Below are 16481 nucleotides of genomic sequence, written 5' to 3'. Positions count from 1 at the left end.
CCTGATAGTACACCTCATGAGAAACACAGAATTCTGACAATCTGTTTAACAATGTGGATAGCACCACATGTGGAGGACTGTGACACTTGGGGTACAGTCTTTGCTTCAATCTACACAAAAACACATGGTGTTTCGTCCATGGCGGTAATACCAGACGTTCTGAGACAGATTCAAAATGAATACGGACCAGAACCTGCCTTAAATCTTGGTATGAAATTACTAAAAGATTTCAAACAGGTCTCAGCTATACTATTAGCCATCATTAAAGGTGAAGCAGCATCAGTGGCGATCCGCCAAAAGCTAAAAGAAACAGATATAACAGACCAACCATATGAGCTTGCTAGAATTATTGAAAAATCATATGAAGAACTAGGTAGAGATAGTTTGGGTGGGAAACGATTAAAACCCCAACTAACAGAAAATCCTGAAAAGGTTTTTATTAAAAATAATCTAACTACATCTAAAAAGAAGTAGGAAAATACTAAAACAGACACATCCTAAAGAGAAGCGTTCTCAGTCCAAAGGAAGATCTCCCCAACGGGGAGGTAGGTCTCCACAACGGGAGCCCTCTGAAAAAAGATATAACCTTAGAAATAGCGATAATCTAAGAAAACCTGATAGATATCAAGATACTGATACCCGTTCCTCTCGTACCTTTCAGACTTCCTCGCAGAAATCCGAGAGGAGTGGACGGTCAGAATAGAAAGAGGAACGCGTGAAGTCCAAAGAAGAATAGCACGTTCCAAAAAATAAGAAAACTCAATTCACCAAGAAGAAGGTAGCAAGCGTAAAGATCAGACATGCTGAGGAACTTGAGGACACATCTCAAGAACGGGGAGTGGGCTCAGACAATGCTAGACAGCGCAGCAGAAGTCACCATAGCTCGCAAGATCCTGATGGATCATCTGGAGACCGTGGACTTGAATGAATGCATTCAAGTTGAAACTGCAGACACCAAGGTTCGTGTACCCCACAAGTTATATGAAATAACACTCCGGATGGAGGGGGACATACCTAGAAAAATAAAAGCACTCTTTTGGGAGAAGCTTTCTAAGGGTTATGACATTCTTCTAGCTGAACAAGACTGGCCACCTGAATTTGTCAGGGAGTGCCCACATGGCAAAGAGATAAATATGCCAGCCTTCTTAAATCATATTCCTATTCATAAAAAATACACCTATGCCAGAAAATGGGCTGTGGCCCAAGCTCCAGCATAATATAAAAATCATGTGGGATGGGATGAGGACTCTCCTCACCATGAAATCCAGTAAAAAAATCAACCTACTGCACAGAGGCAGTATCCAGTTAAGCAAGAAGCTAAAAAACAGGTCAGGGAGGTTTTAAATCAACTTGAATACCAAGGGGTGATTGAAACATGCACCTCATCAATGAACATTCCTTTGTTTCCTGTCTCCAAACCAGACACTTCATATCGTCTAGTTTTGGATTACAGACACTTAAACTCCTGTTGCAAAACATTTGCAGTACAAAATGCACACAGTGCAGCACTAATGAATAACATCGTGCGTAAAAAATATAAAACCACATTAGATATTTGAAATGGGTTTTTCTGTCAAAACATTGCACCTGAAAGCAGGCATTTGACCGCTTTCTCAATTATGGGGACAAAGCGACAATTTTGCCGTCTTCCCCAAAGATTCAAGAATAGTCCAGGGTTATTTTCAGCCAGAGTAACAGAGTTACTACAAATGTATGAAGATGAGGCATTATGTTATGTCGATGACATCTATCTTACAGACGATTATTTGCACATGCACTTGAAAAGAGTGAACACCATAATACTTGGGTTCGCTTCTGAAGGGTACAAATTCAATTTTAAGAAATCATGAATTGCCCATCTCAACATCCTATTCTTAGGATATGAGTTATCAAGAGAAGGCAAGAGCCTGGCAGCAAACTTTCTAGAGAAATGTGCACTGCTCCAACCTCCAAAGACGCTGAAAAACTTACAATTAATTTTAGGTTTCCTGAATTTTGGAAGAACTTACGTTCTAAATTACGCAGAAAGGGTTAAACCTCTCTACAAACTAATCAAACCTGATTTCAAACCAACAAATTGGACACAAAACCACACAGAAATTTTGCGTTCAGTACAAACAGACATGTTAGCAAAAACACAGTTACAAACACGCGACAACGTGCGCAACCTAGTGATCCGAATCATCCCAGGGAGATGCGGATTCACATACCTAACCTTTAACGAAGGTGAGACGGTACCAATAGCATACAAGTCACACTTGTACACACAAGCTGAAATGAAATTCACTTCAACAGAAAAGATACTGACAGCGGTTCAGAATGCTGTAGCAAAAGAGAGAGCTCTCACACGGGTAAACGCATAATGATCGTTACGCCTGTACCTGCCTTAGAGGTAGTGACGAAAGCAAGCATTCCCAATGCTAAAGCTTTACATCCGAGATGGATACAATGGGTTAATTCTCTTGCTGCAACAGACGTTGAATACGTCTTTGACCCCTACTTGAAGACACAAGAATTCCTACAATACAAATACGAATGTCCTCTGCCGACCGAGATTCTGCCTCTAGAACATTACGGATGCATAATCTATACAGACGGATCAGCACAGCCCGCAATTGGGGGTAAACAAGCCTATAGTGCTGCTTGCGCGATTGTTAAAGGTTGCTGGCGCGAAGGTAAATTTAAACCTATGGTCACTAAAACTCAATCACTCGGAGACTGTACAGCTCAGCGAGCTGAACTACAGGCTTTCAAGATGGCGCTTGAAAATACCGATCGCGAATTCCCCACACTGATAGTGTGCGATTCATATTTCTGGGTTGAATCTTACAACGAGCACTTGCAGAACTGGGTTCGAAACGGGTTAAAAAATGCAAAAGGTGGCACAATTAAGCATAATATGCTTTGGGAACAAGTAGTTCTATTACAGAAAGAACTACAAAAGACTCACATGATTCATACACTGAGTCATCAGCGTGATGGCGTTCACGTGCAGGGAATTCATTGGCTGATGAAGCAGCGAAGGAAGCTGTGCATACGGCTTCTGTAGCTACAGTCACTCGCTCAAAAAGAGTAATAGATGGTGAAACATTTCTAGCAGTAAAAGCCTCAATGAAAGACAGTAATGCAGCGCTACCTCTAAACTATCCACTCACTTATACAAACATAATTGATGCAAACTCCGTTCCTTTTGCTCGAATCCCTGGAGTGGGGGACAGAGTAATTCCAAACAGGAACTGGAGAGGTGCTTTGGTTCAAGAAGCACATATGGGAGAGGGTCTGAGACATCAAGGGATCTTAGAATCTCTAATACAACTAGAAGAGATGTACTGGTGGCCAGGGATGAGTGTCCAGGTTTAGGAATTTGGAATCAACTGTGATACCTGTTATGGATATCATAGTTTTGAACACCACCAGATACCTGACTACAGTGTAGCCAGCCCAGTTCAGACACCAATGTTAGACAGCATTAGACTATCTACACGCAAACGTCATAATGGACGAATGCGTTCCCACAACTACTAGGACAAGATTTATTTGGATGTGACCCCAGCGCTAGGCTGACGCCAGAACTGTTATAAAGGATTTGCGAGTCTTTATCGGCACATACGCAATCGGCACGCTACATTCTGACCAGGGTCCTGCGTTTAGCTCTTGAGCTTACAAAGGGGCCATGGCTAGCTTGGGCGTTGAATTGCGGTATTCTAGTCCCTTCCATCCTGAGTGTAATGCGGTAGTGGAAAGAAAAAAACGTTACATAAAGCAATCCATAACAGCTAAGGTATTAGGTTCGGGTGACGGGTGGGTCAAACATCAAATAAGTGTCCAACGTAGTCTTAACAATCTGCCAAGAAATTCTCTGGGTGGAATCACTCCATATGAATTACTGTTTGGTACTAGAATGAAAATCGAAGACCTCGATTGTCAAATTTCAGTGGTGGAACAAAAACCCTTTGATGTCAAAGATCGTTTGGCTGTTTTACAGGACTTAAATGAAACAAGAAAAAGTCTGAGTAACACGATACAGAAGCCAACAACCACTGAAGAAAACCCACCTGTCCCAGCAAGACCTGTTTGGATTCCAAAGATTGGGGATCTAGTCAGGGAAAAGATCGCGGTAAAGAAGGAATTTGGGCCTTCTTACAGAAAAGCAGTACCTGTCTTGGCAATCCAAGGAACAAGATCAGTAGTACTACCGCCCCTTGCTGGTAAAAGGGAGAACAGGGTTGTGTCCATTGACCTGGTCAAACCACATCATGTGGCCGATAATAAGTAGTAGGCCCAGTGGACTCCCAAGATGTAGCAGATGACCAAATCTTGTTACAATCCAAGAGGTCCACACTGAAAGACTTATCACCTTTGATAAACCTGCAGTAAAGAAAGAAGGACTATTCAGCAAAGCAATGGAACTTGTGCCTCTTGAGACCCAAATAACAGTTCTTCAAGAAACTCCTGTCTAAAATGATGTAGCCTCTGACTATACAAATATGACAAAGGAAGAAGCAACTCCAAAGATTAATAACAATCCTGATGCAATTCCAACAATTGACAGAACTGCCTCTGGCTATTTCATCAACTTTGATATATTTTCTGAGGATCCCAGTGAAGCTAAAGATAAGCCAGCAAATAAAACTTTCAAAAGAGTTGTGGGAGGTTGCAGGAGGTGCAGCAACCCCCTATGTCAGCTATGAAACGTATCCCTTAGTCTCCTGGGACAAAGATTTAATTACCCAAAGAGAGGTTTGTGTGATTTTAGGCAGTGAGAGAGCTGGAGCTTTTCATCTAAGGCTCCTCAGTGCTGGGATTCCTTGCAGTTAGGCCTATGGGTGCATCATTTGGCCAAAAGAATGTGAGAGAAAGACTCTGACACATAGGTTTCTGATTGAATTGAAAAACCTTCTGCGTAATGTTTATTGATGAACATTTCAATGCTTGCATTAAAGAAAGGGAAACTTAACAACTGACTACTGTTTTCTTAATGTGCTAATACCCTGACAATGCCAATAGGCCTGCCTTATATATATTGAAGTGAGAACTCCTTGACAAAGTCAATAGTCCTGCTTAATTTAATATAGCACCCCCTCACATTTTGATCTTGCATCTGGTATAGTCGAGGGACATCATGATTATGGGGTTCAGGACCCACGAGAGGTGAAATGTAATTCAGGGTATCATCAAATTTATTTCCTCCTACCTGAAATGCATATTTCTAATTTCATGCATAGTATATAGTAGTATGTGTAAAATAAATGCACTTTTTCTTGTTAGAAGGAAAGGACTGACTGAACAACAATTTATTGAGCATTGTTGTGTGCCAGCAAATCAAGATTTTATAGCCCACACCACCTCCCCTGACTAGGCTTTGAATTGCTCTGTTTCAATACTATGTGAGAGTGAAGGGTTACAATAGGGTACTTGGTTCCCAGTAATAAGACGATTGTGGATTTGTTACTTACGCAAGACACACATTTATTGCAACTGATAACCCAATTTCTTAAATTTTCCTTCTGGTAGACCTGTAATTTTCCCAAAGATTCCTCACTGCCCTCCATCCTCCCAGCTGAGTTAGTGCTGCGATTAATAAGATTCAAGTTATGCAAAGACATTATGTGTTGTATTTGTTGCTGTCATCCATCTCTCTGTCATGCCTCAATGGGACATGAAAAATACACCAACAAAAGACTCCAGCACTTTAAATGGCATCTGTTATACTCCGGTGATATCACGTCGAGAGGCAGATTCTTGATTTGAGCTAGGGCCAACCTAACTGCACTGGAGAATCAATTGCTGGGGGAAAGGTCTCTGATCAGCCTAAACCCTGGTAGGACTACTCATAAGGTGAGAAATCTGCAGCAAAATTGTATATACACCTGAACTATTGTTACTTTACGTAGGTATTTTTTGTTTAGGAATATCACCATAAAGACACTCTGTACCACATTCACAAAGATTTAGCGTCACCCGACACTAAACCTGTTTGGGGATTAACAAACCAACACAAATTGGTATTTGCATAGATTTGTATGGAAAACTAATGCAAAGTAGCACACAACACTGCTTTGCATTACTTTGCGTCAAGGGGTAGTTACATGGGTGAAACATGGGCCAACCCATGCTTTTTGATGCAAAACCCTATCTACTAACATTAGTAGACGGGTTTAGTGCTAAAAATTAACACTGCTGAAAAACAGGCGTTAAAAGAAGTAAAGTTTTAATTTCTTCTTGCTTTTCCGACTTTGAATGTGTGCTGCACTAAACAGAGCATCTTCAAAGTAGGAAAAGGTTTTAAACTTGTCTAGCCATAGCATTTTGTACAGGACGGGTACCCTTCCTGTATAAAACCTATGATAGACTCTGGCATGCACCCTAGCACTATGGCACTATGGTATGGGCCTAGCGCACAGCAGCGCAAATCAGCGCCAGAGCTAGGGAGAGGGGAGGAGAGTGCCATATCCCTGTGACTATGGTACTCCTGCTCTCTCCTTGTAATGCAGCACATCGCAGCTTCTTTAGGTGCTGCGCTGCATTTGCAGCACCTTTGTGAATCTGGGCCCAAGTGTCAGTCAACTTGAAAACCAACACTCTTTATGAATGCCTACAATTGATATGACTTTAGGAGCAGTTGAATGCCCTTCAAATCTTAATGCTGACAGTGATCTCATATTTAAAGGTATTATGTCAGCGTCTAAAAATCTGTTTTCTATTTAATTAATGCCATTCTGCATTGATACTTCTAACAGGTCAAGCGCTTTCATATGTTAACAAAAACTTCTTTTCGGATGCCAATGGAAACCGTGGGGGTGCCCCGAATGTGGCCCTGGTGTTGGTGGATGGATGGCCTACAGATAAAGTGGAAGAGGCCTCCCGTCTTGCAAGAGAATCTGGAATTAACATTTTCTTTGTCACTATTGAAGGAGCAGATGAACAAGAGAAGCCACATGTTGTTGAGCCAAACTTTGTTGATAAGGTACTGTACAGCAGTTCTCATAAGATCTACACAAAGTTGATAATGCAACAAACAAAAAGGTTCATTTAAATATGTGTTTATATTATTGAAAAGTTTATACCTTCAATTTGAATTATATATTTTCCAAGTCAACCTTGTTACTCGTTAGGTTGAAAGATAATTATCCCTTCTTCAATAAAGGGATAGGATAAGGGTTATATGGCTGCAAAGCTTGCAATCTCCTTGTTTTGTGATGCAACTAGTTGTTCATCGTAACTCATTAAAAGAAACCAAGTTTTCTGCACTTGACTGGGCTTATTGAGTTAGTAGAAGACTAAGCACAATGCTTTGCCTTGCAGAAGGTGATGGGGTGCATCTCTAGTCAATTCAACAACAGTTATTAAAATTAGGAATGTATTACCCTAATAAGGGAATTCTAAAGGAAGTAGGTATTTACCTGCCCATTGGCCAAATAGTACATAATCTCTGCTATTTATCCAGCAGCTGTCAAAATAGTACATAATTTCTGCTGTTTAGCCGGCCACAGGCGACATAAAAGAGATGATGTGGAGTTTGATCGGTGGCTAGATAAATAGCATGAAGGAGGTTTTTATTCGGCTGGACATTAAGAAAAAAGGGACAGGCAATGGTAGGCTGGTGGTCATCATGTAATGGGATGCAACATGTGTGACGCATTTTAAAGTCAGTTCATCTACAAATGTACAATAGTTTGTACGAAGGTAGATGCATGAATTAATGTAAACTGTTTACAGATGAAAAAACATTCAAATCAATTTTGAATAAAAACATATGTTATTCTAATATTCAAATAAGAAATGTATGAAACGAAATTATATTTCAGAAGCTTCAGGATCAAGCATACAGCTATTATGTGCTGCAATCTAGGAGTATTTGGCTTTCTGTAAAGAATAATGAATTTAAATCATCATACATTAATGTTTTATTCACTCATTAGAATATATTATTTTTTATTGTTCACTATCCTCCTTTTGATTATTTTAGAAGGCCAGGGTCTTTTGTGCTTTTTAAAGAAGGCCTTATGCTAACTGTAGGGTTCTTCATAACCCCTTCACTGCTAGGCCCCCCCCACACTTGTGCTAAGCTTTTTCTGGGCTATTTGGGGTCATTCGCGCTTAGGTCCCTGTAATGTTTTGCTCTAAAAAGGTATCCATGCCAAATTTGAGCCCTTTTCTTTCAATATCTTGAGGACTGTGAAGGTACTCTGGGTTTGTGGATATCCCTAGAGGGGACCGAGAAATTTGCCAAAATACAGCACATTTTTGATTTTTCTAGGACAAATGTTAAAAAAGTACTGCAGAAGAAAGCGTCTGTTTTTCTCCCATCAAAAGGTATCAACAAGGGGTTTGCATTTGTAAAATTACCATCTTCCCAGCTTTCAGGAACAGACAGACTTTTGTCAGAAACCCAACATTTTCTACACAGTTTTGGCTTTTTACTGAGACATTGCCTATTTTTCCTATTTTTTGTGCTTTCAACCTCCTTCTAGTTAGTGGTAGAAATGGGAGTGAAAGCAGTAATAGATCCCGGCGAACTATACATTTCTGAAAAATATACACAATTATAAAGTCAACAAGGGATTTGTGTTTATGTAGATTCTTCAAGGTTGTTCTAAAGAAACTAACAATTGAAATAAAAAAATATTAAAATTGAGATGGAAAAAACAACCCTTTGTGACAACATTTTCATCTGTAACTTCTTTTAAGTATGGCAGATTTTTAAAAGCAATATACCATTACGTTTGCTGGACCCTTCTGGTTGCAGGGATATCCAGGACTTATAGGTTCACCAAGAACCCGAGGTACCCAGAATCAATAACTGAGCTGCATCTTGCAATGGTTTTTCATTCTGTACCGGGTATATAGCTATTTATTTGGTAAAATATAAAGAGTAAAAAACAGGTACCAAGAAAACCTATATATTTCCGAAATGGGAACAAAATATAGATTTTAAAAGCAGTGGCTATTTTCACATCTCCGAAATTGTGGGTACTTCTACAAGCATGTGAATTAGAGGGCCTTTTTCAAAATTACTTCTTATTTACAAATTCTCCTATATTTGGAAGGCAGAAATACAAATAAAGTTCTATTATCTGTGTTCCCCTAAGTCTCCTGATAAAATGGCACCTCACTTGTGTGGTTAGGCTTAGCCCCCGCAACAGGAAGTGGCCCAACACGCAACGTGGACACATTGCATTTTTCCAGTGAAAAAGGACACTTTTTCAACACTGTGTCTAGCTGTGGATTTTATACCCTAACTGTGCTGGCACCTAAGGAAACCTAAAAAACCTATACATTTTTTTAAACTACACATCCAGGGAAATCCAGGGTGGGGTTACTTGAATGGCTCTCACCAGGTTTTATTTATCCAGAATCCCTTGCAAATGTCAACCTTTAAATAAAAAATATTTTACCCCACATTTCTGTGATGGAAAGATCTGGAATCTGCTGGGAGCCACAAACTTCCACACAGCCAACATTTCTCAAAGTCTCCAAACACAAATGTACCTCATTTGTGTAGGTAGGCCTAGTACTCACAACAGGAAATGGACCTAAATACAACGTGGACACATACAATTTTTCCACTGATAATTGGACTTTTTTCACACTATGCCTAGCTGTGGATTTTGGACCCTAACTCTGCCGGCACCTAAGGAAATCTAGCAAACCTATACCTTTTTTAAAACTATACATCCAGGGAAATGCAGGATGGGGGGACTTGTGTGGCTCTCACCAGGTTCTATTACCCAGAATCCTTTGCAAACCTCAAACTTTGTAAAAGAAGCACATGCTCCCAACATTTCTGTAATGGAAAGTACTGGAATCTGTGTGAGTCTACAAGCTTCCACCCACCCTGCATTCCCCAAAGACTCCGGATAAAAATGATACCTCACTTGTGTGGGTATCCCTAGTGCCTGCAAAACGAAAATGTCCCAAAATACAATGTAGATGCCTCATATTTTTCCAGTGAAAATGTTTCCTTTTTATGCAATGTTCCTAGCTGTGGATTTTGGACCCTAGCTCAGCTGTCACCTAGGGAAACCAAGCAAACCTGTACATTTGTAAAACAAAAATAAACACATTTTCCTCACTTTCTTTGATGGAAAGCTCTGGAATTTGCAGGGAGCCACAAACTTCCACCCACCCAGCATTTCCATGAGTCTCTCAATAAAAAATGTACCTCAATTATGTGGGTAGGGTTACTGCCCACAACAGAAAATAGCCTAAAGCATACTGTGGAGACATCAAAATGATTGATTACAAAAAGACCTTGTTTTGTGAGAGAATCACCTCACTTGTGTGGGTAGGGATACTGCCCACAACAGAAAATAGCCTAAAGCACATTTTCCTCACATTTCTGTCTAGGATTAATGTGCCAGCACAAATTACCTACCACTTAATGTTCCCCTTGGTCTCCTGAGTAAAATTACGCCTCACTTGTGTGGGTAGGCCCATGGCCTGCAACTGGGGTGGGGCCAAAAGCATATGGAGGGGATAGCCCAGCGAGCTGTAAGCGCTCTATATACTTTTTATATGTAGTTTAGGCTGACTCTGCATTAGACACCCACACAAGTGGGGTGTCATATTTATGAGGAGACCAAGGGAAACTCTGAGTGACAACGTTTGGGTAACAGACCTGGTGAGAGTCACACAAGTCACCCTATCTTGGATTCCCCTGGGTATCTAGTTTTAAAAAAATGTACCAGTTTGCTGGGTTTCCCTAACTGCCGGCTGCGCTAGGGCCCAAAATCAACAGCTAGGTGCATTGCAAAAAAAAGGTCAATGCCTAGTGGGCTTTCTGTAACGGGGGCAGATCGGGGGCTATTGCCCCAATATGCTCTGAAGTGGGGCAGAAAGACTGTTGCCATTTTTTTGGGGGGTGGGGCATTGGCAGGCCCGTTCTGGGCAGCCCTCACCCCTATGTATGAAAAAACAAGCATAATCCCTGGTGCCTAGTTGACCTCTGCCCCATTCGGGGGGTACAGATCAGGGGCCATTGCCCCAATCTTCCTCCGGGGAGACAGGAAGACCGGGCTATTTTTTTGGGGATGGGGGCATTGGCATGACCATTTTGGCCAGCCCCACCCCTATGTTTAAAAAAAATGTCTTCCTGGTGTCTAGTTGGCTTTCTGCCCCATGGGGGACAGATTAGGTACTGTTGCCCCCATCTGCCTCATGAGGGGCAAAAAAGACTGTGGCATTTTTTTGGGGGGTTGGGGCATTTGCATGCCCCTGCACTTACGTATAAAAAACCAAAGTAATCCCTGGTGCCATAGTGGGCTTTCCACCAACCGGGGGACAGATCAGGTGCTATTGCCCCCATTTGCCTCTTGGGGGGGGCAAAAGACTGTGGCATTGTTTGAGGGGATGGGGGCATTGGCATCTCCATTGTGGCCAGCTTCCACCCCTGAACTTAAAAAAAAATCCCTGGTGCCTAGTGAGCTTTCTGTCCCTGTAGGAGGGTGGATAAGGGGCTATTGCCCCATCTGCCTCCTGGTGGGGCAAAAGACTGTGGCATTTTTTTGGGTGGGGTGGGGGAATTGGCATGCCCATTCTGGTCAGCTCCCACCACTGAACTTTAAAAAAACAAATAATCCCTGGAGCCTAGGGAGCTTTCTTAAAGGGCTATTGCTCCCATCGGCCTCCTGGGACTGAGAGACTGTGGCAATGTTTTTTTGGGTGTATAAAAAAAGGAATCCCTGGTGCCTAGTTGGCTTTCTACCTCCCCGGGGGGCAGGTCGGGGTCTATTGTCCCCATCTGCCTCCTGGGGGGGGCAGAAAAACCTTTGCATTTTTTAGAGGGTAGAGTGGGGACATTGGCATGCCCATTCTGGGCAGCCCCCACCCCTGACCTGTAAAAAAAAGAATCCCTGGTGTTTAGGGTGCTCTCTGCCCCCCTCCCCGGGAGGCAGAAAGACTGATAATGGCAATAGTTTGGGGGAGTAGCAAAGGCCCTTGCCCAAGGTGCCCGTCACCCCTCCCTAGTGCCTAGTGGATGGATCCCTACTTTGGTATCACCTTCCTGGGGCGACCCCCAAGCAGGGATCCACTAGAGAAGGGTACCAATGGAAAGGGGAGATTCTCCCCTTTCTAGCATACCTCTCCCATGTGATTTGATGCTCAGGGCTTAGATAGCCCCACAAGCACCAAAACAGTGAAACTGAAACTAAGCTTCATTTCCAATATAATGATGTCAGCAGGCGATGCGTACGATCATCATTATATTAGGTTAAAAAGCCTCAGGAGGTTGGGGAAGCTCTTCCCCATCTACAGAGGCAAATAAAATGAAATCCCTCTGCTGTCTAAAGCAGAGGGAATTTGTGGTCATAAGTGCATGAGGGGATTGTTCAGTCATTAGCACTGGTGCTCATGACTGAACCATTCCGTCATGAGCATCGAAGGGGTTAAGGAGGGTTGTGCTTTGGGACATCTGCAGGTGATAAATAGAGTGAGACACAGTATTAGGGCTTCTGTGGAATGAATAAGTGAAAGCAGGAGGCAGGTAAGTATTGCAAATGGCTAACTCACAGGCGGAGTACACTCTAGTGCCTGTGAATAAACACACTTTTTCATACTTTTCACCCAGCAGAGTGGGTTTCAGCCATAGACTCTTACTGGGACCATGTCACAAGTGCCCCCTTCTGCAAAACTGACATTTTGGTCACATGCACAATGTATCTTGGGACCTGTAGTTTTGATTTGTAACAAGCTAAGCAGTGTTTTAAGTGGGCAAGGTCCTGTCCATATTGAGCCCTTATTTCTGTCCTTGGCAATGCTGCCTCAGCAAAATAAATTAAGAAGACGAAATAAATAACTATCTGAGTGACAGGCTTGGAGGCTGTACCTGACTAAAGTCATTCTGGAGGGGGTGAGGAAGGAAGAAATAGGACCAATAGGTGGAGAATGGGGGCAAGTAGAAGAATAATGACCAGGAAGTGAACCACCTGAAAAGGTATGACAACTAGAGCCACGAAGACCAGGACAAGAAGAACCAGGCCCAAGTAGACGTAATCTATGAGAACCAGGGTTACCAGTGCCAGAGAAAATCAGGAACAAATAGATGATGAAGAACAGGAGAAGGAAAAACAGGACTAGGGGTACCAGAAACAAGGTGAGAAGGATCAGGAGGGTCAGGATGATGTGGAACAGGGATTTCTACACCCAGTAAACACCCCTGAAGGAACAGAAGGACCAAGGGTAGAAGGAATAGAAGGACTAGGAGGGTCTGAGGACGCCAACCAGGACAAGAGGCACAAGGACGACCAGGTTCAGGAGTAGCAGCTCAGGTAGACAGATCAAAGGGGACAAGTACCAGGACGCTAATGGAAAGAAAGACTAAAGACAGAAGGCCAAGACCCCAGATATCAGATCAATGAGGACAAAGGGCCCAGACGCAAATGGACTAGGACCAGGAAGAACATGAGCAGAAACAACCAAGGCTAGTCGGACCTGACAACCCTAGATCAGAATGACCAGGGGGGAAATAAAGGACCAGGAAGTCTAGGTCCAGTGGTACTAGGATCAGAAGGCACATGAGGGTTGGGCTCAGGGAGATTCTAAACAAGGATGACAAGGATTACATGAATCAAGGTGACTCGCAACATGGGAACTAGTAGCCAGTGCCAGAAGGATGAGGAGGACCAGACCCACAAGGACCAATATCAGGAGGACCATCATGGAGGGGATCAGGGTTTGATGAACAAGGTTGAAAAGGCAAACCAGGACACCAGAAGAACTAGTAGGGGACACAGGAAACCAGAGTCAAAAGGTGCCCTACCACATACAGCACCTTGAGAAACCTAGCTAACTTGTACATTTATAAAAACTAGACATGTGGAGTATTACACCGTGGGGTGACTTACATGACTTTTACCAGGTGTGTTTACCCATAATCCCTTGCAAACCTCAAACTTTGACTGAAAAACATCTTTTTCTCACATTTCTGTGATAGAAATTTCTGGAATCTGAGGCGAGCCACAAACCTTCTACCCATAAGTTTCTCTATAAAAATGGTACCTCACTCATGTGGGTAGGCCTAGAGCCAGTGACAGGAAACAGCCCAAAACATTAACATGGATACATCGTACTTTCCTACTCAAAACTGGCCCTTTTTTCATAGTGGGTAGATGTAGATTTTGGGCACTAGCTCAACCAGCACCTAGAAAAACCTAGCACACTTGCATTGTTTTCAAACTAGACACCTTGGGGAATCCAGGGTGGGGTGACTTGTGTGTCTTTCACCAGGTTTTTTCATCCAGAATCCCTCGCAAACCTCAAACTTTGACAAAATAAACACATTTTCTCACATTTCCGTGGTGGAAAGGTCTGGAATCTGTGGGGAGCCACAAACATACTTCTAACCAGCATTACCGAAAGTCCTCCTACAAAAATGGCATCTCACTTATGTGGGTAGATCCAATGCTGATGACAGGAAATGGCCCAAAATGAAACCTGGATGCAACGCATTTTACCACTGAAACCTGACCCTTTTGTTTGCAAAGTGGGTAGCTGTGGATTTTGAGTCTTAGTTCAGCCTGCAACTAGGAAACCTAGCAAACTTGCTGATTTTTATCAACTAGACACTTGGGTAATTCCAGAGTAGTGTGACTAGTGTGACTGTGTGGCTCTCACAAGGTTATTTTACCCAGAATCCCATACAAACCTCAAACTTTGACAAAAAAAGATTTTCCTCACATTTCTCTGATGTAAAGTTCTGAAATCTGCATAGAGCCCAAAATTCCTTCCAACCAGAGTTTCCCTAAGTCTTGTGATAAAAATGCCACCTCGCCTATGTGGGTAGACCTCGTGCTCACAACAAGAAATGGTCTGAAATGGAAAATGGCTCCATAAAATTTTCCCACTCAGAACTGACCCATTTTTGTAAACTGGGCAGGTGTGGATTTTGGGAGGTACCTCAGCTGGCACCTAGAGAAACCTAGCAAACTTGAATATTTTTGAGAACTAGACACCTGGGGGAATACAGGGTAGGGTGAATTGCAAGACTACCACATAGATGTTTTACCCGGAATTACTTGCAAACCTCAAATTTCACTAAAAAAACAAACCTTTCTCACTTTTCTGTGATGGAAAGTTCTGGAATCTGCAGGGAGCCCCAGACTCACTTCCACATAGAAGTCCCCCAAGTCTTTCGATAAAATGGTACCTCACTTATGTGGGTAGGCCTAGTGCCCATGACATACAATGGCCCAAAGCGCAACATGGACCTGTTACATTTTTCTACTCAAAACTGCCACTTTTTCAGCAAAGTGGGTGGCTATGAATGTTGGACCCAGAGCTTAGTCGGTAGCTAGAGAAACCTAGCATACTTGCACACTTTTGAAAGCTAGACACCTGAGGGAATCCAGGTTGGGGATACTTGCATGGCTCTCACCAGGTTTTCTTTATCCAGAATCCATTGCAAACATCAACCACCCCCAACAGATAATGCAAAAGTCAACTGTACACAGAGGTCAAAAGTTCAGCACTCTATAAAACACTGCTCCTCAACAAGTTTAGACTATGCATAGGTACTTCAAGTAAAAAAAAATGTTATTGCGACCATTTATAGCTATAAAAGCACATTTAATTTACATCATTTATAAATCCAAGCTGGATGAGAATTACTAGATCACAACATACATTGTCGACTAGGCATACAATGAAAAATAATGCATTTCATTAAGAATGTAGAAATCGTCATTATGGCAATTTCATGATTTTGAAACATACCATAAAAATATAAATTAGATATAAAAATTCATACAATTCTAAAATTCTAAAAAAAAAGTCCCATGGTCAACATCCAAACTCAAAGTGTGTGTTACTAGATCTCAGTCTAATTTACCTCGATCCACCACAAACTAAAATTAGGGATTCCTGAGTTGATCTTAGTACCACAAATAAAAAGAAAGGGTGTTATAGATTACTAGTGGTCTGCTCCACTTTTAACAGGTTCCTTCGTGTTGACCACATAGCAAATAAAAATGTTGATTTTACAACCACATGAACCGGGTCAGTATCTGTTTTTAGGATCTTAAAAAAATCAAGATAGCTCCTAATACCCAGGTTCTTGCAAAGTTGAATAATCCACTTCTGCCTAGCTTGTTTATATGCCGCGCAGAATAGCATTACATGGACCATAGTTCCTTCCTCCGCGTGGCAGCCAGGACAAAGACAACTGGATACTCCCACCCACCTATTTGTAATCGCAAATAGTGGTAGGGTTCCGTATCTAAATTGTAAAAACAAATTCTTCGCTAATGTCGGTTGAATAGAATTCAACACCTGCTCGAACTCATAGTGGCACTTAAAATCCAGGAACCCATAGGTTAAACTCGCAAAATTAACTGACTGCATAATTTTAGTCAGTTTATACTCTTTTAATGTACTAGCCAAAGTTTTCTTAGAAATGGCAGGGCAGGAGACTTCTGGGTTCAACCAAAGGTTCTCCCTGCCAATTGCCCTAAGGAGTCCCTTATAAACGAAAGCCAGGGTAT

At 42.1% G+C, this 16481-nt stretch overlaps 1 protein-coding gene across 4 annotated transcripts in view; it reads left to right on the top strand.

The window, feature by feature from the left end:
* Positions 1-16481, top strand: part of VIT (vitrin) — a 1808828-nt gene that overhangs the window by 1563848 nt on the left and 228499 nt on the right. For all 4 annotated transcript variants that reach the window (XM_078648825.1, XM_078648826.1, XM_078648823.1 and 1 more), the window contains one exon: positions 6741-6967. In XM_078648825.1, the coding sequence (XP_078504951.1) occupies positions 6741-6967 (227 nt within the window). The remainder of the gene's footprint in view (positions 1-6740; positions 6968-16481) is intronic.

The sequence above is a fragment of the Lissotriton helveticus genome, chromosome 6 (assembly GCF_964261635.1).
Source record: "Lissotriton helveticus chromosome 6, aLisHel1.1, whole genome shotgun sequence".
Taxonomy (NCBI): domain Eukaryota; kingdom Metazoa; phylum Chordata; class Amphibia; order Caudata; family Salamandridae; genus Lissotriton; species Lissotriton helveticus.
Note: the sequence above shows the minus strand (reverse complement) of the source record. Positions and strands in the feature narration are given on the sequence as shown.